At 37.1% G+C, this 21,104-nt stretch overlaps 1 protein-coding gene and 1 long non-coding RNA gene across 6 annotated transcripts in view; one reads left to right on the top strand and one right to left on the bottom strand.

Annotated features, from left to right (window-relative positions):
* Positions 1 to 1,572, top strand: part of LOC136266921 (uncharacterized) — a 4,619-nt gene extending 3,047 nt beyond the window's left edge. Inside the window, exons 2-4 of one of the 2 annotated variants that reach the window (XR_010706370.1) lie at positions 1,105 to 1,241; positions 1,295 to 1,384; positions 1,436 to 1,572. This is a non-coding gene — a long non-coding RNA (uncharacterized lncRNA). Of the gene's footprint in view, positions 1 to 805; positions 1,242 to 1,294; positions 1,385 to 1,435 lie in introns of those variants that run through there. The other variant, XR_010706369.1, reaches the window with a different exon arrangement.
* The window catches only part of LOC136266916 (protein NLRC3-like), a 72,256-nt gene that overhangs the window by 42,681 nt on the left and 8,471 nt on the right, over positions 1 to 21,104 (bottom strand). Inside the window, exons 1-6 of one of the 4 annotated variants that reach the window (XM_066061966.1) lie at positions 13,810 to 13,847; positions 10,480 to 13,339; positions 9,888 to 9,976; positions 9,752 to 9,835; positions 9,538 to 9,662; positions 8,434 to 8,638 (exon numbers count right to left, since the gene is read on the bottom strand). In XM_066061966.1, coding sequence (XP_065918038.1) covers positions 10,500 to 13,301 — 2,802 coding nt within the window. In that variant the 5' untranslated portion in view covers positions 13,302 to 13,339; positions 13,810 to 13,847 and the 3' untranslated portion in view covers positions 8,434 to 8,638; positions 9,538 to 9,662; positions 9,752 to 9,835; positions 9,888 to 9,976; positions 10,480 to 10,499. Of the gene's footprint in view, positions 1 to 8,433; positions 8,639 to 9,537; positions 9,709 to 9,751; positions 9,836 to 9,887; positions 9,977 to 10,479; positions 13,340 to 13,809; positions 13,848 to 21,104 lie in introns of those variants that run through there. The other 3 variants (XM_066061964.1, XM_066061963.1, XM_066061965.1) reach the window with 3 other exon arrangements.

Genomic DNA, 21,104 nt, shown 5'->3' with positions numbered 1-21,104 from the left:
ATGTATTCCTGACTGCCCGAGGTCCACAGGCCCGAGGGCAAAGGGCATACATATCAAACAAAGCCCGAATGCCCCATGTTACAACTAATATGTAACGCTTATCAGGCTGACAGCCAGTAAGGGCGATCAATCACCCAAGCCAATACAAGTGCAGCCACTGAATGTATTATAATACAGTATGCATACCTAAAATTTTTGAATATGGGTCAGCAGCTAGTATGTTCTGGTCACATTCGGTTACGATGAACAAACTATCCTAAAGATATCACGGAAAATTTTGGTTACGTGAGTGTAATGTTTTAATCAGTACTATTGAATTGTTTATGGAAAAATTACAGAGTTCACTAAAGGCCTAGACAGGTAAGTTTGCTTGTAGAGTGGTTACTCTGTGTAGAGTGGTTACTCTGTGCAGAGTGGTAGCTTCGTGATGGGGGCAAGTCCATGCATGCATATTCAAAAACATGCAGAAATGATCATTGAATAAGCTATAGCACTAGTTCGCACCTTGGCCCAACGTTTTTCAACTCGTAGGATGACGAGGATAACAAAATGGTCTTCATCTGAGTGATTTTCATGGCAAAATCAATGTCATGCATCCTAATCACATGGGTATTAATCGATCCCCACAATCGATTTCGGTCTCAATGTCTATATAATCACTAGCCTGGTTACATTTCATATGTATCTGGGGCGATTCCTTTTGATCTGAGGTGTGAAAGTGTTACATAACAATAATAATCACCATAGCAATGATGTTACAGAAGTGTTCAAAAGTAGTTAGAAACAATCACACAACTCCTTAATAGTATGTATGTATGTATACCTTTTATGGTTTAATCTGAGCCTTTTCTTGGAAGGTATATATGTGTAGCTTAAATGATATTGTGTGGCCAATGTGAAGATGTAGGTAAGTATATATAATACACCGGGATGAGTTTGAAATGAGTTTGATTACAACTGTGACACAGTTACTGTTGTGCTTATGCTTATGATCCCTAATCAAACCTAAAATTCATTTTTCCTTGTGTATATTTTTTTGTGTAACATATAACAATTGGTGAACCCGTGCATATCTGTCTTAACATGATTAATATGTTTTAACAGGTGTGAGTCAGGCAGTTCCTGTTGTTTGCTTAAATGAATCTCCCATATGAAGCCCAACTGGACCAAATAAAATCAAGGAGAAGTGTACTATACAAGAAACACTGAGAGGGTCACAGTAAAATCAAGAGTATCAAAAGGTTTATACATTATTGTTCTTGATAATAACATACATTTAATTTTAACTCAACAGGTAGATGGTGAATTAATTCACTGGACTAGTGGATTGACCAGTCATGTTGGAAAACAAAAGATCAAGTGCTCAGTATTCAGTGATCATGAGGTGGGCTATTATATACCTGTAAAGAAACATTGTACTTTAAGAAACTAATAGGTAGATTGAAGGGAAAAAAGTCAAACAGGAGATGATCAAGAACAGAATACTAATCTGGAATGAGCTTAACAATTATTGTCAACACACATAGACAGTTCCATGAAGTTGTGCAGGACATGAAACTTGTTTAGACATCACATGAGCAGTATTGTGTTAAGGTGTCAGATCACAAAACTGCAGGGAAACAATACTATGTAACCGTCTCAGCAAAAAAATCTGCCTAGTTCACATAACCATTTTTTTTTGAGAGAGAGAGAAACAAAATAAAAGCCATTTTACTCAGTTTCAAATCAATTGAACCTATACATGATCTACAGTGTTTAAGGAATGAGTTACCAAAGTTTCAGCATATTGTGGTAAGTAAATCTGAAATTGTAGTGCTGGACAGTAGGAATTGATTTGTGTAGTTACTACCGTAATTTGCTTTTTTTATTAATCATACGAAAATATTCTTACAGAAAAAATTTTATCACAAAATTTTTGTTGCACGAAAATAAAGCAAATTACGGTATAGTGAAAATAAATTACATGCCTGCTGCCATAGCAATGGTATACAAAGTTGGAATTTGGCTTAAATAACATATCAACGCTCTGTAGTCACTTGCTAGGCCTGAGTCAAATATCCTCAAAATTTTTCCTAAAATGTTTTCAGGAATTTCCCAAGATTTCACCTCTATTATGCTCATCAGTGTTCCCATTATGCTTGCATTATGCTCCTAGGTTAGCAACATTTCTTACAATTGTCTTGGAATATTTTAATTAGTGAATGCTCTATTAGAGTATTTCACTACAAAGTGACTGTTCTATTAGAGAGTACTGATCTAAGGAGCTATGTACAATGCACTTGAGAGCTCTATTTCAGTTTCCGCTGACTGCTCTATTAGGGAGTATTGAAATTTATTTTCATGGAATTAAGCTCCATAGTCTGAAATATCCACCTGATATGCTGGCATAGCACTTCAGCCTATCATGCTTTGTATTATGCCTGCATAGTTGATACAGTCCTATCACTTGCTCATTAGTGTGAAAGCATTTTAATAGGAGAAATAATGACAATCTTCTCTACACCTACCACACTAAACAAACGCATATGACATGCATAATACCATTAGGCTACAGAGAAACAAATTTCATGCCCGCCATGAGCAGCGAATGTGATGTTGAAACAATAGAAAGAAATCCGGAAACTAGAGTGAAGGGAAAAAGTCAAATAGGAGATGATCAAGAACAGAATACTGATTTGGAAAGAGCTTAAGATCTATTGTCAGCACACATGGACAGTTCCATGCAGTTGTGCAGGACATTTAACTTGTAGAATTTAACATGTTCAGACATCACATGAGCAGTATTGTGTTAAGGTGGCAGATCACAAAACTGCAGAGTTACAATATAATGTGACCGTCACAGCAAAAATTCTGCCTAGTTGACACAACCATATTTTTGAATAATAAAAAAAAAACAGTAAGATTTACATCAAGCTCAGGGAAGCAAGTTTCAAATCAGTTGAACCTATACATGATCTATAGTGTTAAGGAATGAATTACCAAAGTTTCAGCCTATTGTAGTGAGTAGTTCTGAAATTACAGTGCTGGATAGTAGGAAATAGATTTGTGCAGTTACTGCCATAATTTGCTCTCTTGATCATACTAAAATATTTTTACATGAAAAATTTTATCATGATTTTTTTTAAACAAAACTACGTACACTGCTGCCATCGCAATGGTATACAAAGTTCGGATTTGTATTAAATAGCATATCAACCCTCTGTAGTCACTTGCTAGGCTTGAGTCAAGTATGCTCAAAATTTTGCCCAGAATGCTTTCAGGAACTTTCCGAAATTTTCACTTATTATGCTCTTCAGTGTTCCCATTGTGGCTCCTAGGTTAGTGAATGCTCTATTAGAGTATTTCACTACAAAGTGACTGTTCTATTAGAGAGTATTGATCTAAGGAGCTATGTACAATAGCTCTATTACAGTTTGCTGTTTCCACTGACTGCTCTATTAGGAAGCATCAATCTATTTTCATGGAATTAATATAGTTTGAAATATCCACCTAATATGCTAGCATTATGCTGGCATAGCACTCCAGCCTATCATGCTAGCATATTTGATGCAGGCCTATCACTTGCTCATAAGTATGAAAACATTTAAATGGGAGAAATAATGGCAATCTTCTGTATGTCTACCACACTATAAACGAATGCATGTGAATTGCATATGCTATTAGGCTACAGAAACAAATTTCAAACTCACCATGAGCAACAAATATGATGTTGAAACAATAGAAAGAAATCCGGAAACTAGGAGCTTTTTTTCTGAGATGGTTACATGGCCTTGTATATTTTTAGTGTAGTATTATTCTATTTATAGTATATGTTAGCTTGTTGTTGTGTAAAGTACACTTTAAATTCATCCAGGAACAAGTGAAAAGTTAACTTACAGGACATGTTTCAAATGGTAAAGTGTGTGACAGATCTCCTGCTTGAATCCTACTGGGAGCAATTTCTAGTCAACCTTTTTGTAGACACCTTTTGTTAGACACTGAAATCTTTCTGTTTATAGTTTACATTTTATTGTCCTGGTATACACGTTATTGTAGGGATACTTAGAAAATATATAGCACATGATTGGTAACAACAATATGTATGGGAACACAATTAAAGTGCACGTCTGTATAATCTATTGGAGAGTTATTTTCTATAGCTTACAATTGTTATTCAATATATTATGCTTCTTCACATGGATGCCACATGGTGTACACTCATGTGTTAATAGTTTTTTATTATTATGCAGCAATTTTATTTGTAAAATTATTGCTTTATGTGACTGCTCTATTAGAGTATTTGCAGTACTGATACCTGCAGAGGTAACAACCATGTGTCTTAGTCCAATTACTACAATCCAGTAATTACACAACTATGCCAACATAATAGGCTAGAGTGCCATATAGCTCACTTGAAAATAGATTAATACTCTCCAATAGAGCAGTCAGTATAAAATGCAAAAGATCACTGAATGTATTTCGTGTTATAAACATGTTTGCATGCCTGAATGTATGGGATATTTTTGAAGCCTCAACGTCTACTAAATGTTTGGGCAGCTGTCCCTTGTAACAAGAGTTATCCCTACTGCTGCCTGTCCTGGGGCATGACTTCTGATCCATCAAGGCTTATCCAGTAGCACAGCTAATATCATCTTACTCTAAACAGAAAAATTATAACAATATGAATCATCAAGTTAATTTGAGAGATGCAGGGATACACATACACTTATAGGTAGGCATAGCTAGCCACCTATAATAGCTGAGCTAAAAAAGTTAACACACTAGTAGACAAAAAATTTGAATTTAAAAAAGGGAAGTAGGGATCTACGCCTCAAAAAGCACTGAAACAAGGGCAGTCTAGCTAAAATAGTGTAGCTAAAATGATAACATCAATCCATGATCAACTAATAAGACAGATGATCCCTACTGTGGTGAATGTATAAATACCTAGCAAAGTTTCAACATGATATGCGCCTTCAGATCACCCACAGTAGGGATCATATGTCTTATTAGTTGATCATGGATTGATGTTATCATTTTAGCTACACTATTTTAGCTAGACTACCCTTGTTTCAGTGCTTTTTGAGGCATAGATCCCTACTTCCCTTTTTTAAATTCATATAATAATAACTCCCTAGATTGATACTCTCTAATAGAAGTGATGTTCAATAGTCACAAACTAGTAACTTACTCTAATAGAGCAATTTAATGATTAAATGTTCCAAGATTATCACAAGAAATATTCAGTATAATGGGAACACTGAAGAACAATAGGTAAGAAATTCCTGGGCAAAATTTTAAGCATACTTGACTCGGGCCTAGTTGCTACTGTTCACACATACACACAAACTGGCTGCTTTAGATATTTATTTGAATTCTCCCAATAATTTTTTTTAGTGTACTGTCAAACTTACAGTACAACTTAACACATAAAATGTGCTGGTACCCTAACCAGTTTTCAGTTTTCAGTGCTCTAGATGTTAAGATATAACTATAATCAAGTACCACAAGAAAAAAAACTATTAAAACAAAGTTTCATGCATCCCACAAGTCAAAGGTATACAACATTGGACAACATGCTATCAAAGCTGACAAGTACAATTGGATGGTTTACAAACCTCAAAGTATACCTGAGGTAAATTCCTTGTTGCCCTCCAAGGTACCATCAACAAATTAAACTGCTTAATTAAATATCACTACCTTTGTAAGGCTGCTCTCCTGCAGTAGCTATAATGTTGCATTCTGAGCTATTCATACACAACGATGTCCGAACAATAATAAAGTGCTATATTATCATTGTTTCCAGCAGAGACATGTCGACAAATAATAATGTTTTGCAATAGAGCTGGTAATTATGTCATAACTGATGTCCTGTTGTGCGCAGGATTGATCAGTCGTTGTATATAGGACAGAGACACAGATTGGGATGAGTTAGATGTACACAGTTATACTGTTTGCATCATTCATTGCTCTTGTGAGATACTGTAACATTGCTATTTGAGTAGGCCATTCATGGCCACCCCCCTTGTTGGGTATTGGATTGTAAGAATGTAATGTCTCCTAGCAACATACCAAGTGCAGGCAGTGTTTTGAAAAATTGATGTTAAAATACTGCAATTTGGAGACATTTCCACATAAAATTCATAATATTTTCTGCCTGTAGATATTTTATATACTGCCTTTAGATTATAGGTATGGCTCTCTGAAGCATTTTTCTAATGAAAAAGTTTGGGTAGGTACAGACAACCAAGTACATGATGCACCCCTCTCACAATTGCACAACACTGAATAGGTGCATGTTAGAATAATAATGTTGAAAGTGAAAAATTTTGAAATTTGAACAATACAAGATTTAATACCATACCTGTTTCACTGCCCATACAAAAGTCTCAATAGTAGCAGTGAAATTTATCCCGTATTTCACTGGTAGCAGTGAAAAAGTTGTAATTGCAATTTCATTGGCTAGAATTTATGTTAACAATGTAGTGCCAATTAGTGTCGACGCGTGTTTAGTACATAGTGACAAATTGCGTACATAGCAACGCTAATGCACAGCATACGTATATGCAGCGAGTATGGTATTAACTGGGAATAGCATGGGTAGCAGTGAAATTTGGGATAAATACCACTCTTGTTGTATTGGAAATGGTAAATTTCACTCGGTTTCGCCTCGTGAAATTTATCCCCATTTCCAATACAACACTCGTGATATTTATCCCAAATTTCACTGCTACCCATGCTATTACTAGTACTAATACCATACCTGTTTCACTGCCCATACAAAAGTCTCAATAGTAGCAGTGAAATTTATCCCGTATTTCACTGGTAGCAGTGAAAAAGTTGTAATTGCAATTTCATTGGCTAGAATTTATGTTAACAATTAGTGTTGACACATGTTTAGTACATAGCAACGCTAATGCACAGCATGTGTATATGCAGCGTGCAGCGGCGGAGGAAGTAGTTGATATGAGGGGGGGCTCCGCTGAGCTGACCCAGACTTATTTCTATAGTTTGGTAAGGTGAGACCAAAAAAAAAAAAAAGAAAAAGAAAAGGTCACAACCAACTCACAAGAGCTTTCCACCTCACCAGCTACCATTTCTATTCTAGCTGATAAACTACATAAAAATCCTTACATAGCTCGCTACACACTGACTACTTTATTAGAGTGACTGCTCTATAAGAGTATCTCGATCTTTATCACGGTTTTCAGCCCCACTCCAAGAAAGATAATTTTCGGTGTGATATCATTCTGAGGGGGGGCTTTAGCCCCCTAGCCCCCCCTTTCCGCCGCCTATGACAGCGTGTATGGTATTAACTGGGAATAGCATGGGTAGCAGTGAAATTTGGGATAAATACCACTCTTGTTGTATTGGAAATGGTAAATTTCACTTGGCTTCGCCTCGTGAAATTTATCCCCATTTTCGCCTCGTGAAATTTATCCCCATTTCCAATACAACAAGAGTGGTATTTATCCCAAATTTCACTGCTACCCATGCTATTACTAGTACGAATCTGAGAGCATTTTCAATGGAAATTGTGTACCTGAATTAAACTACACAAGTAGATGAATGAAGCCCTTTAAATAGACCAATGCACTTCATTGTATTTATAGGTGCAGGCAGATTTGGAAAAATTCCATAACAGAACCAACTACATGTTTCCAGTGAATGTTCTATTAGAGTAGTTAGCTGACTACTCTATTAGAGTATCTCGATCTTGTACACCTCCAATCCTGATCCGGGTCCTTGTTACACAAACTTTAGCATAAATCTACTGATAATACCTTGGAAAGATGTTTATAAGGTGGTTTTATGAGTATTTGTATTATTAGTGATCATATAATTATGCTAAGACAAAATTTCATTATAATACTCAGCATATTGATCAAGTAAAGCCTAAATATGAAGGGGGGGCTTCAGCCCCCAAAGCCCCCCCCCCCCCCCCCCCCCTGGATCCGCCCCTGCCATAAACCAAACAGATAAACTGTATTGCTTAGGCTCAATCCCTTTTCTTTTGACATTAATTATGTCTGAGTAAACTGATCATGGGTTATTGTCAGATACAGGCTATTTGGACAGAAAATGTCCAGTGACTGACTGTTATTTGTTTCTGGTTTCCAGAACTGGCTAACTACTACTTCATGATACATGAAGAATACACTCTAATAAAAATGTTCACATCTCACATTAATACTGTTCACAATAATGGTGTATACTGTTATGTTCAGCTGATATATGGTTTTTCCGATAACCAATCCAATTATCAGTGCAACACTAGTTTCAGTACGTTTAACACATTAACTAAAGCCTTACATGAGATTGTTAGTATACTACAGGTTATATCAAGCTTTTTTGTATTCAATGAGCCACTGGAAATACCATCTTATATCCCTCATTTTTCACAGTGATTTGTCTCTGGTTTCCAGCCCTGGCTAACTACTACTTCATGACACAATATATAATATATATTAAGAATAAATTCTAATTAAAAAGTACACATCTCACAGTAATACTGTTCACAATATGGTGTATAGTGTAATGTTATTGGACTGATCCCTTAAGGTGACCACCACAAGTTACATGATGAGTCTTAAGATGATGTCTTGTGATGTTGCTGGCCCTTGTGTTGGTGCGTTCACAAAAGTGAGACATTTCATGGCTACAAAGACAAACAACAGTACATGACACACATTAGAGTAATCTTTATCCACTCAAAAACAGCCAAGCTGTAAAAAAGAGTGCAGCCCTCAAAAGCCTGGGTGAAAAAAGTTGTGAAATCAAAGGTGGTGGCCAAGAAATGGCTGCAATGATGTTAATGCTAAAAAATTTTAATAATGGCTGTTTGAGGGGTGCACTCTTTTACAGCTTGGCTGTTTTTGAGTGGATTTCACTTCTTTTTGTATTTTCAAAAACCAAATCCTGCACCTTTTTACTGGGATATGATTTCCAGACTGTTGTATCACAAGTTTTGCTAGCATATAGCACTTATTATGATGATTATGATTGGAGCGAGTCAGTCATACTAGTCTGCTCGCAGACCACCTGGGGGCGAAACTAAGTTAATACTACAAATATATCACTGATTGATACAAAAATGGCTCTGATTTGATAAAATAGCTACTAGATTGAGCCTCAAAGTGTTGCAACAATAGTATGGTGCTAATGCTGTAATAGAGCACACGTTTTTGCTTTCACTGAAATCATCTAATAGAACACACACGAAATGTTCTATAACAATCTAGATTTTCCATTGGTAGATCAGGTTTAGTTATTAAGCTAGAATTTTCATTTATAAGGTAGAAATTAAGTGAATTGATCAGCCGAGATAGCAGTGGTTAAGGATGCAGGCGTTAGGTATGGAGGTCCTTGGTTCGAACTCTGGTCATGATCAGTTCATTTTCTTTCTTCCTGTAAATATACTCACGGTGTGGCACGCCGGCTTCTTGGGCCACACAACACACTACCGTGTGTCTTGATTAGATGTAGTACACACAATTGAGTAAGAGGTATTGTTAGATTATGTGACATACAACTAGTTGAAGGTGAGAAGTTCCTTACCACATATCCATCAAAAGAGTAAGAGTTGTAATCAGTTCCTACTACCACTCCAGCTGGTAGGTGTGGTCTAGTCCACCCCACATGGATCATTCCTTGTGTATGGATTCTTCACCTCTAATGTGTACCTAGCACAGGTATGGGGGACAAGTTATAAGTGTGCTCATTTTCTTCCTAAGAGAACACAACAGTAATTTAGTCTATTAAGGTAACATACCATTTCCAGTAGTCAACACATGAGAGTATTGTCCATGAAATGTTCTTGTCTCACTGACCATTACACTCTCTTGAAGGGACAAGTCTGGTCACAACAGGTACATAACACAGTGACCAATAGTGAGAGGGTTGATCACCTGATGTAGTTTGGGTGTTACTTGTGCTGGTCAGCTCAAGGGAACAGTCCAATAACGTAACACTATGTACCATATTGTGAGCAGCATTCCTGGGAGATGTGATATGTAACTAACAATTAGGCATTAGGCTATTATGCTCCAAAATTTGAGCATTATGCTTTTGAGCAGTGCTCAAAAAATCACCTATTATGCTTTTGAGAATTGCTCATTATTCCCAAAATTATGCCACCATAATTGGTTAATAATACCAGTTTATTGCTGTATCACACCATTTTCATTGATGTTTAAGCTTCAAATAGTCTTGAGTTCTTTAGCTGGTTGCTGTATCATTTCAATGTAACTACTTTATTAGAGTAAATAATATTCAGTGACTGTTCTATTAGAGTTTCTGACTGCTCTATTAGAGTATCTCGATTTTTTTAAACAGAATTGTGCAATCTGCAGATTTTCCTACTATTAAAGCTTTATAATCACCTCAGAATGCTAGCATAATTTCTGATTCGCGCATATATCTATTATGCCCGAAATTATGCCGGCATAATCACCACATCCCTACTAACAATTGATCATGTACAGTGGACCCAGTACTTACCAGTGAGGGATCTGGATGGTCTATCTCTTGCAGTAGATAACAATTTCCACTTTTAGTAGACTGAACACATCCTTTGTGCTCCTAATGTGGTTGATTTGCTGGACACATTTCTCCACATCTCCTAAGAACTGATAATCACTAGAAGCCTTAACTGATACTCCTAATGTTACTTCCTCCACTGTGTAAGCTTGTTTTAATTGCTCCAAAAAATTTAGAGTTGTTGTCTGGTCCATGTTTTCATCAACATATTTGAATGTTTTTACTGAATTGTTGACTTTCAAGGAATTAGCTATTAGTAGTATATCTTGAGGTGATTGATTATGACTTCTGATGGTCAATTGTGTAAGTGTCTTACTGTACTCTAATAGTTTAATGATATCTGCTACCCACTCCTTGATGAACCAATAGTGAAGTTTTAATGTTTCAATATTATCACTTTGTCTGATAGCACTCAACATCTTATGGTTAGCTGAATCACTAGTAATATCAAGTTCAAGTTGTTTCAACACAGTGTTGGCTACACTGATCACTTTGTAGTCATCATTACATAGGTCAAAACTGATAGACTTAATCTTGTTCAATGAAGCACCAATAATGGGAAAAGATGATGATGTCATGTCTACCCCCCTCAATCCAATGTGTTCCATTGTTACTGTCAGTGATGATAAAATCACAAGAACTCCTTCATCTTTAAGTTCATTATTTGACAACTCAATGCTGGTGAGTGTTGGATGATCAGTTACTATCAGTCTTCTCAGGTGGTTAGCACCAACTGCAGTGATCTCATTATCCCACAGGTTAAGGTGTTGTAGTTTGTTGTTCTTGATCAAATGATACACTAACCTCTCCACTCCACTGTCCTCAATATCATTATCACTAAGATCAATAGACACAATGGAGTTATTGTGATATAACATTACACCAATCTTGTCTGCTCCTGTAGGACCTAATTTACACTCTGCCATTCTAAGGTCATGAATTAAAACATTTCTAAGATCAGCAAAACAGGCAGCTCCCTCAGGACCAATATCATTATCACTGATGTCTAATACACTGAGAGTGTTACTACTGGTGAATACCTGGGATAGTACCATATGTGTGGATGTTACATTTGAGTTTGGATAATCACCAGTAGAAACCATATCACTTGTTGACTGAACATTTATCCTAACAATGTTTAGTTTAACAATAGGATACTGTGTTGACATCAACTGAACAAGTAAGGAAAATGACTGGTGTGTAACTCTGCAATCTGGTACATTAAGGATAAGGTTGTCATCATTATGCTGAGATTGTCTTCTCTGTAATGATGTAACTAACAACTGAAACTCATCATCATCCCAGCATGCTAAACAATTTACCCGTCTCATTGTTCCCTTGTAGTGAGTTAGAAAATAATCAATGACATGTGCTGTATGATAATGTACAATGTTACCATCAAGGTGCTCCCCCACTATTTGACACAATTCACTATTGTGTGCCTCATACACACAATCCATCAAGTGTGGTATTCTCCTCCCAGCTGTAAGAAGTGACTTCACCAGTTTATATGGTAGTATACAATTTAGTACTTCTTTGTTATTCAGTCCAGTAATACCAGAATAAAATCTCCACACCATTATATAGTTATCATCATTCCAATAAGTGTTTATACACTTCAATTGATCTTGTAGGGACAATTTGGAGATGTACCATGCTGTGCAAAACTCTTGTAGTGTTTTATGAAGAAAATTATATGACTTCTCTCTCCCATACACTGAGGTACTGGGGGCAGTCACTAATAGTCCAAGATCACTTATCTTATTCTCAACAATACCAATATCCAATAAGTCTTGGGAGGTAAATATGATATTTCCATTCTCTGTTCCTTTGTATGCAATAAAACATAATTGGGAAAACTGTTCAGAAATACCCTCTGGAAGATGATCCAATGATCGGAGTTTCTCCACTTTAGCAACATTGACAGTTCGTATAGTGATATATCTCAGGATCAAACGTAAACACAATAAAGTGTACAATTGTGTGAGTGTCTCTGGTAATGTTGAGAAGTGAAAGAAAATGACACACACAATTGCAACATTGATGGGAATGTGTAATATTTCTCTCACTATCCAATTTTCATCTAATTGTGATTTCAGTTGTGATGCTAACTTTGATCCATTATTGACACTATCAAAAGTACTTGAAATATATTCATCAACTGATACCTTTATAAACCCTTCTATTTTGATAACTCGAGAAGCAACACTTTCCAACTTATCACAAGCTTCAGGACGAGATGTATACACTAGGGTACAATTGGGCAGTTTTTCTTTCAATTTTGTGAACACTGAAGACTTACGTAACTGTTCAGGTAATTCATCATATCCTTCAAGAAGAAAACAAATTCTTTCCCCCAAACAGCCTATAATTTCTTCAAGAACACTTTCTCTTAATTTTCCCTCAGTTAATAATAAGTCACTAATTGTCTTTGCTGCTTGTATCTCTGGGTCACGTAAAGTCAACAGAATCACTGCATTATAAGTTTGTAATAAACTACCTTCTACCCAGCATTTGCAAATGTTTATGGCAAGGGTACTTTTACCCACCCCAGGGTCTCCTTTAATCAAAATCACCTTTTCCTCTCTCTCTACATCAAGTGCTTCAGATAAAGTAATACTATCACCTCTTCTGTTCTCTGTTGATGTTGTTCTTCCTTGTCTATCAATCTTCACAAGAGTCAAACTAACATACTTTGATGATGAGCAGTCTAATTGTTCATCAATGGAAATCAACTTTAGTGACTTGTACTTGCTCTGTAGGAACTTGCGATATGTACTCATGTGACGACTCAATTGTGGTTGGTTGATTTTATCAACACCTATACATATACAGTACACACTATTATGACATGTGTGACACAGCATTGACAGTGGCAAATCTAGATATTTGTGTAGAAGTTTCAGGTTTATGTAATGGGGCCAGATGTGAAACATGCTATGACCCCATGCCTTCTACTAATAATTTTAATTGCAATATATCAAATCAGCATTAGAAATTACTGCAAAAAACATTATTAACGACCACCCTTGTAGACTTACTGATCCAAAACACAAAGGACCCATATCTGACCCAACTTTAAATAAAAACAAAGGTCTGTGCCTAGAGCTAGATTTTTAAAAAGTGTCCCAGTCCCAAGCTCCTCTGCGTAATTATGCAGGGATCATCTGCAAGACATGAGTAGGTACCAAAGAATACTTTAACAGATGTTATCAATGATTGACAAGAGGGTGTGTCTCCATGTAAGTCCACAGCAACCATAAATTACTCACATAATGCCAGACTAGTTACCTAAAAGTAGCAACACTCAATCCCAATAAGTGGGTATGACCATGCATTCCCACAGACAGTAACAGACAATCCTGATAAGTGATGGCTCCACATATCCCTACAAATTCAAAAACACATTCTCAAATGATGGGTGGGGCTCCATATAAGTTTCTTAAGTATGTACCTTTCCGTCAATAAAATCAAGCTTGTAAATTTACAATTGCGTATGATTACATCCGACAAATTGGATGACACCCACTTAACCAAAACAAAATGTAACCAAGTGACCCTAATAATCCAGATGAACTGACCCACTTACAATGCCGCTCCAGAATAAGTGGCAATTTTATGACATGCAGGTATACAGCTTTTTCTGTAGTAGACTAAAACACACTTGATAACTAAAACATCATCTCTTACCAGTAGAATTTGACTTAACTAAGACATTTAAGGTCACAGGATACCAAAATATTCTGAAAATATCAGTAATATTGGCAGGAAATTAATTATGAAAAATAATGCATAAACAGGCACTCGTCTGAAGCATAATTATACTGAGTCTGCTGACAGCCGAACAAAGAGGAAACTGAACTCTTGAGTTAGTATTTATTATCATAGCAGTTGATTAAATGTTTTATATACAAGACAAGAGTTATGAAGATGTCAAAGTTTTGATGTGACGTATCCAGACATCTTTATCAGGAATCCAGTCTTTTACTTCTCGTATAAGATCATGTTGGTCAGTAAGTTCAGGTAGAACTGCACAGAAATAAAGTTCTTTGAGCTTGGGAAGGACGAACAAACAGTACTCTTCGTTATATGGAATGAACTGAAAGTGTGCATCAACCAGGGTACGAAAGTCAAAATCACACCACTTAGTGTTAGTACAAAACATAGCGAACTGAACTTGATAGTAGTAATTGTGTGATGATTTCAGCAACACAGTGCCATCATTGATTTGAAGACAGGTACAGTTGTTTGTTTGAATGGTGTCATTAATCGTTAGATCCTTGCAGCTGTGTGGGTTCTTAAATTCTACAAGACCTCAAGATGGTGTTGCCAGTGGGTCCAGGGTATCAAATACGCATGTAAACTGTATCATATTATATATTATGCCTATTTGCTGGAGAGTTTTGCTGACTAATCTGCTGACAATACGCTGATTATCACAAATCACGCCTTCATCTACTCCCTGGAGAGGAACAACATCAGGTATATCTCAAATATCATCAAGACCTTCACAACTGGTAGCATCTATCCAAGCTGTTTCTTGTGCTCTCTAACATTTTGTATATCTTCTAGGTGTTCACCCTCTAATTGTTCCATTGTCAACTAGTGTACAGACATGGACTGTGGTAAGGAGCTGTGATGTTGTACAGAGCTGGGCTGTGGTACGGAGTTGAGCTGTGGTAATACTGATAATGAGCCAAGCTGTGCTGATAATAAGTTGAATGGGTCATGCATATGGTCAGGAAAAGAGGCATCAGGTGCTGTGCTACTGTTGGCTGTTTTCTTCTGTGTTGTTTTGCAAAACTCATCACTACATCTTGTGTGGTATCCGCAATGTAATGGACCATTCATCAAGTCATGTTACAGTTTATGGATCACTACACGTGTATCTGGCTCTTTACTTCTCATAATAATTGCACTACAAGTAGCTTTTGTAAGTATTTTTCTCATGTTTCAGTGAGTTTTCCTCTTCCCTTGTAACTGGGATTATTCTGCACCAAGTTCTCCAGATGAGTCCAAAAGCACTTAATAGTATGGTTAGCACACTCAACTTTCTCAATAGCATATCCCCATGGTAGGTTGGAAATAAGTGTGGGGTATACTGAACTGTCAGCATCGCCGATAAACTCTATGCCATACTGCTCCTCACATTTTTTAAATCACTCCAAAATTATATCTGCTTCCATGCTTGCTGATGAACCCTTCCAGTTCAAATAACAGGTGTGGTCAAATGGGGTATCATTTGCTGCCACATTACATACAGCATAATATTTTTTCGGACACCCATAAATAATGTTTTTTTCCAGTTTCTTTCCCAGTAATGATCCCCACACCTGGCTTCGCATTGTATGAGTGTCTGTGACACCTTTTACTCCAGCCTATACATCAACAATAACTGTGATGACAGGAACTCCTTGATGGTACCTCCCTTTAGAGATGGCAATGGCTCTCTTCCTGACCAGCCACTTTCATGGACTCTTGAAGAAGCTCCACCACCACTCACCAATTCTTTTCTCAGCGGCCATGAATAGTTTTTTGTCATATTTGTTTTTTTGTCATATTTGGTATTCCTAGTATGGCCATAGTCTCATTTAGCACATACTCACCACTTGTGGACATCTGGCCCCACACTGCTGCCAAGTTACTTTCCCAGTATGGCCTACCACTTAATCCTTTCACTTTCCTTAATGTCATCAGGTGAAAATCAGTGTTGCAACTTGTACAGTGAGATGAAAGCACTGAAGATAACCCTTCTCTCTTTTGTTCTTTCATAACAGTGCTATGTTGTGTTGATGATTTGCTTACAGATGGATGACAAGCTGCGACATGGTTGGTAACATCCCGCACATGGTCCTGGAGCATCTATAAGTTGACAATTCTACTTCCTCCTATATACTGTTACTTCAATTGGCATTGTTTTTACAGGGTGCCTCCTTTTTACTTTCCGTTTCACAAGCTTGCCTCTACAAATGTGTGAATTTCTCTGGTTCTTTTTGTTCTCCACGAAAGCTGTAACGTAACTGATCGGTTATCGACCACTACCTATTATCGACCAGGATACCACACCTATTATTGACCAGTCAGTATACGAATAAATACGCAATTGTACAGGAAGGTTATCTAGAGACCAACTTCGAGACCTTTGTTGCTGTCTAGTCTGGCATAATCCAATGTCTAAACGGAAGCAAACATCTACTGCTAAGAAAGGATGGACGACAAGAAATAAAATATTCGAAGTACAGCATCTTGGCACTGTTAAATGCCGCAAACTGTGGGACCCTAAATCTATGGCTAAAGTAATGAACGTGGTTATTTCAAAGGAGATGGGGGTGAATAAAGCTGCAGAACAATTTGACGTGCCATGAACTACATTAAAGGACAGAATTTCTGGACGAGTGAAGCATGGAGCGAAGCCTGGTCCACCAGGCTTCCTAACACCAGAAGAAGATCAAGAATTGGTTGATTTCCTAGTAGAGTGCTGCAAAATGGGGAATGGAAAAACAAAGAGGGAAGTAATAGACTGTGTGAAGAGGTTGGTGGAGAAGAAAAGAGCAAAAGAGGGTTTGCAAATGATAAAATTTAATAAAGAAGGATGGTAGTATAAATTTATGAAAAGACATTTTAAATTGTCCCTGCGAACCTCAGATCCACTATTACATTGCAGGTTCAATGCAGTAAGCCAGTTAGCGCTAAACCACTATTTTGTATTGCTAAGGAATACCTTGGAGGTGAATAGCTTGATGGACAAACCCAGTTATATTTACAATATGGATACATCGGGCATGCCATTTGACCATAAGCAGCTGAAACGTGTTGCACTTAAAGGGATCAAAAAAGTTCATGGACAATCTTCGGGGAACAAGGCACAAATAACAATCTTAGCCTGTGTTAATGCTGTAGGCACTATGATACCACCAATGGTAATTTTTAAGGGGGAACGCTTGAACTATGAATGGACTAGAGGAGAGGTAACAGATACAAAATACGCAATGTCACCCCAAGGGTGGACAGACCACAAGCTGTTTTTTGAGTGGCTGAGTAAACAGTTCATAAAAAGTATTCCACCTTCTCGACCTGTGTTGTTACTTTTAGATGGCCATTCCTCCCATTATAATTTGGAGGCTATAAAGTTTGCAGCTGAAAATGAAATTATTCTTTTTTGCTCGCCACCCCATACCACTCATGTCACTCAGCCTCTTGATGTGAGCTTTTTTGGCCCTTTAAAAAAGCATTGGTCTAGAGTTTGTCATGAGTACATGGCCGACAACCCTGGTAAAGTGGTCACCAGATTTCAGTTCTCATCACTTTTCAACAAGGCTTGGTTTTTGTCTATACAACCACATACAATTGTATCCGGTTTTCAAAAGGTGGGTGTTTATCCATTCAATTCCACTGCCTTCAAGCCATATGATAATTCTTCAATATCTAATAAGATACCAGAAACAACACCAGTAATGATGCCAGCAGTGACACAGCCTAATGAACGTTCAAGTGTTTCACAAAATGGGTTTAGCGAACACAGTCTGGAAGAAAGTGGTCCGGGACTATCACCTGTTTCATACAGTGAGGAGCAAATTGAATTGTTTCAAAGAAGATATGATAATGGCTACAACATTTATGACAATCAACTGTATGTATCATGGCTACAACAACAACATCCAGATGACCTTCCAGAGAATTTGTCATCGAGCACCGTCATAGAGACACAAGTAAATAGGGAGCAAGCTGAACCACTGAACTGTAATACTAGTACCGAAGATGACAGTACTGCAGACAAGGAAAATGTATTGCCATCACCAGAACAGCCTATGGACAGTACAGCAGACAAGGAAAATGTAGTACCATCACCAGAACAGCCTACGTACAGTCTTTCAGCTAGTCTAGCAAATACTAGAGTGTTTGTGTCAGAGCTTCGGGAAATTTTGGGTGAAAGAAGAGTAGTATCAAAAGCATCCACCAAATCTAAATCAACTGCTAGAGTGCTCACAAGTGCTGAGTCTTTAGCACTTCTAATTGAAAAGGAAAAGAAGAAAAAGGAAGAAGGAACAGAAAGCAAAGAGAAAAGAGGAGTGAGATAGAAAATGACAAGAGAAAGAAGAAAAGAAAAGCTGAACCGAGAAGATAGAAGGATGAAGAGAGAGCAAAGCACACAAACACAAGAGGTATACAAACAAGACTCAGAAGGCACTAGGGGTAGCTGAGCTATCTTCTGACTCAGAAGTAGAAGATGAAGATCAATATGGTGTACAAGACAAGGAAATTTCTAGTAATGAATATGCCGTATGCTTTGGGTTATACCAGGATGATTTGTCAAGTGCTGGGAAGCTGACGAGGGAGTGGGTTGAGTGTACTAATGAACGGTGCAAGAAGTGGATGCACAACCAGTGCTTACAAGTTAACAATGACTTGTATGTGTGTGAAATCTGTAAATATAAATTTAGCTAATTTGTGTGTGCATAACTCTTGAACTATAGGTTCAAAATGGATTCATTTTTAGGTGTAGATCCTTCTCATAATAGTGGTTAGACTGTTTGCATAGTTGTATTGCTTCATGAAATTCATAGCGATCTATTAACAGTTTCTTGGAAAAAGTCGATAATAGCTAATTGAAAAATACATGTAAGTCGATAATAGATAGAGACAGTCGATAATAGATGAATGTATGCCCTAAGCTATAATCACTACTGTATTTGCATAGTTCTAATTGCGGGAATGATATTTAGCAGACGTATTGAGAGATATGTTATCTAGTTGTGTTGAAAATTTCACTGTTCTACAACGTTGTATGGCTGATTTATGACACGCGTGTTATTTATTGTGCATAATACAACTTGTATTTTACAAAAACTGTTTACCAGCACATAATCTCCAGAGCGGGTATTTACAATGAAACAGGAGTACAACGTCTACTAGAACTACTTCAATGCAAGAAGTCAATTGCACAATATATTAATTACGCATGTGTTGCATCATTTTCTTACAGAGAAAAAATTAATGGAAGCTTTCCTCACCAAAAATCTGAAGTACCATGGAGGATATCAGTTAAGTTACTTGAAGACTAACTATGGACAAACTCTAGGGCTTGATGAAGAGTTTTTGTGCAAAAATCATTTCAGTGTTCGGCTACCAACATTTGTATGACTACTTTGGCAATACAACCAAAGTGTTTAACACCATAGTTTCGTAAGTTTACAGTATACGCTAAAATGGCTCTGACAGCCCCTCTCTAATTCTTTGCTGTAGTGGTTGATACAGTGAAAATAGCCCTTGTTTGGTCTGATTTTTTTGCGAGAAAGGCGTTGATAAAATTCAGATGAAATATTGCAGCTTCGCTGTACAATATTACTTCACTAAACATTTCAATAATACAAAAACACAAGATAGGATCAATTTCTGGGTGTAGTAGACTATATAAATTGTGATGCAGCTGCTTAAAACTGACATAAAATCACAGAAAAAAGTGTGACAGTTTACGGTATCCTGTAACCTTAATATCTGCGCTTATACTGTGGCATATGAACTAGACTATTTTAAAAATAAACAAACCACAAGTCACGTGTGTCCACTTAAGGTGTGAAAGGGACTTTCCTGCTCTAAATACATCACATGATGTCTATCAATTGCACTCAGCCGGGCTTTTGTTGTACTTGTTATGATCATGGCTCAACAATGTGATGCACGTACTATAGAATTTCACAGGGTATTTTGTGCACTGCAATGATTCTTAATAAACTACTTGGCAAAAATTGATGATGGTCAGGCAAGGAACTGTGATGGCTGTGCAAATGCCTGCTCATGTCCACCCTATTTGATGCATTCCCTATTTATGGTGAACATGATGGTGCAACTCTCAACTCCATGTACAATTGCATTCATAAGTTACAAGCGTTGTAGTAAGCACCTGTAATTTATTATCTTTATACACTCTTTACAAATTGATCATGCTGTTTTGTAGGACTGTAACTCTAAAAGTTCTTAGCATTATGACTCTTAAGCTTCACAAAAACACACTTGGCTAAGTAGATATTATAAATTAATATTAAAGATAATGAATTTGAAGAATGTGTGATTATGTTGGGTTGCTACAAATCCGGTCACATGTGTACACTGTAACATTAATGCTTTGCCCTCACATGCCATGGAGGTTGCTAGGGAATGGATGGAGAGAAGGTCAAGTTATTGTGAAGTGTCACATGTACCACAGCATTTGTACATACAGTTACTAAATATATGCAAAGTGTACATTTTTATAATTCAGTGAGACCAAACTGAATTCATTACTAAGCGGCCTGCTGCATAAAGACATGTTTGCCAGGTTCATAAATTAGTGCCCTTGACTTCATTTGGGATGAGACATTTAGTTGATTGAGAATTGTATAGAGTCTATCACAGGTCTCTACTGCTGTAGCGTGTAATGGGATATGATGGAGTTGGTTATATACTTTGTTGTTGTCATGGCTCATTTTGATGTCACCTCAGCTTCAACTACAATGATCACCACCAATGGATACTGTAGCTTCCTGTGAAGAAGACCAAAGCTACAAGTTACACAAAATAGCATATAGTTAGGCTTATTACTTTGCATG

This window comes from Dysidea avara, chromosome 9, assembly GCF_963678975.1.
Source record: "Dysidea avara chromosome 9, odDysAvar1.4, whole genome shotgun sequence".
Lineage (NCBI taxonomy): Eukaryota > Metazoa > Porifera > Demospongiae > Dictyoceratida > Dysideidae > Dysidea > Dysidea avara.
This window is presented reverse-complemented; position numbering and strand designations above follow the sequence as displayed.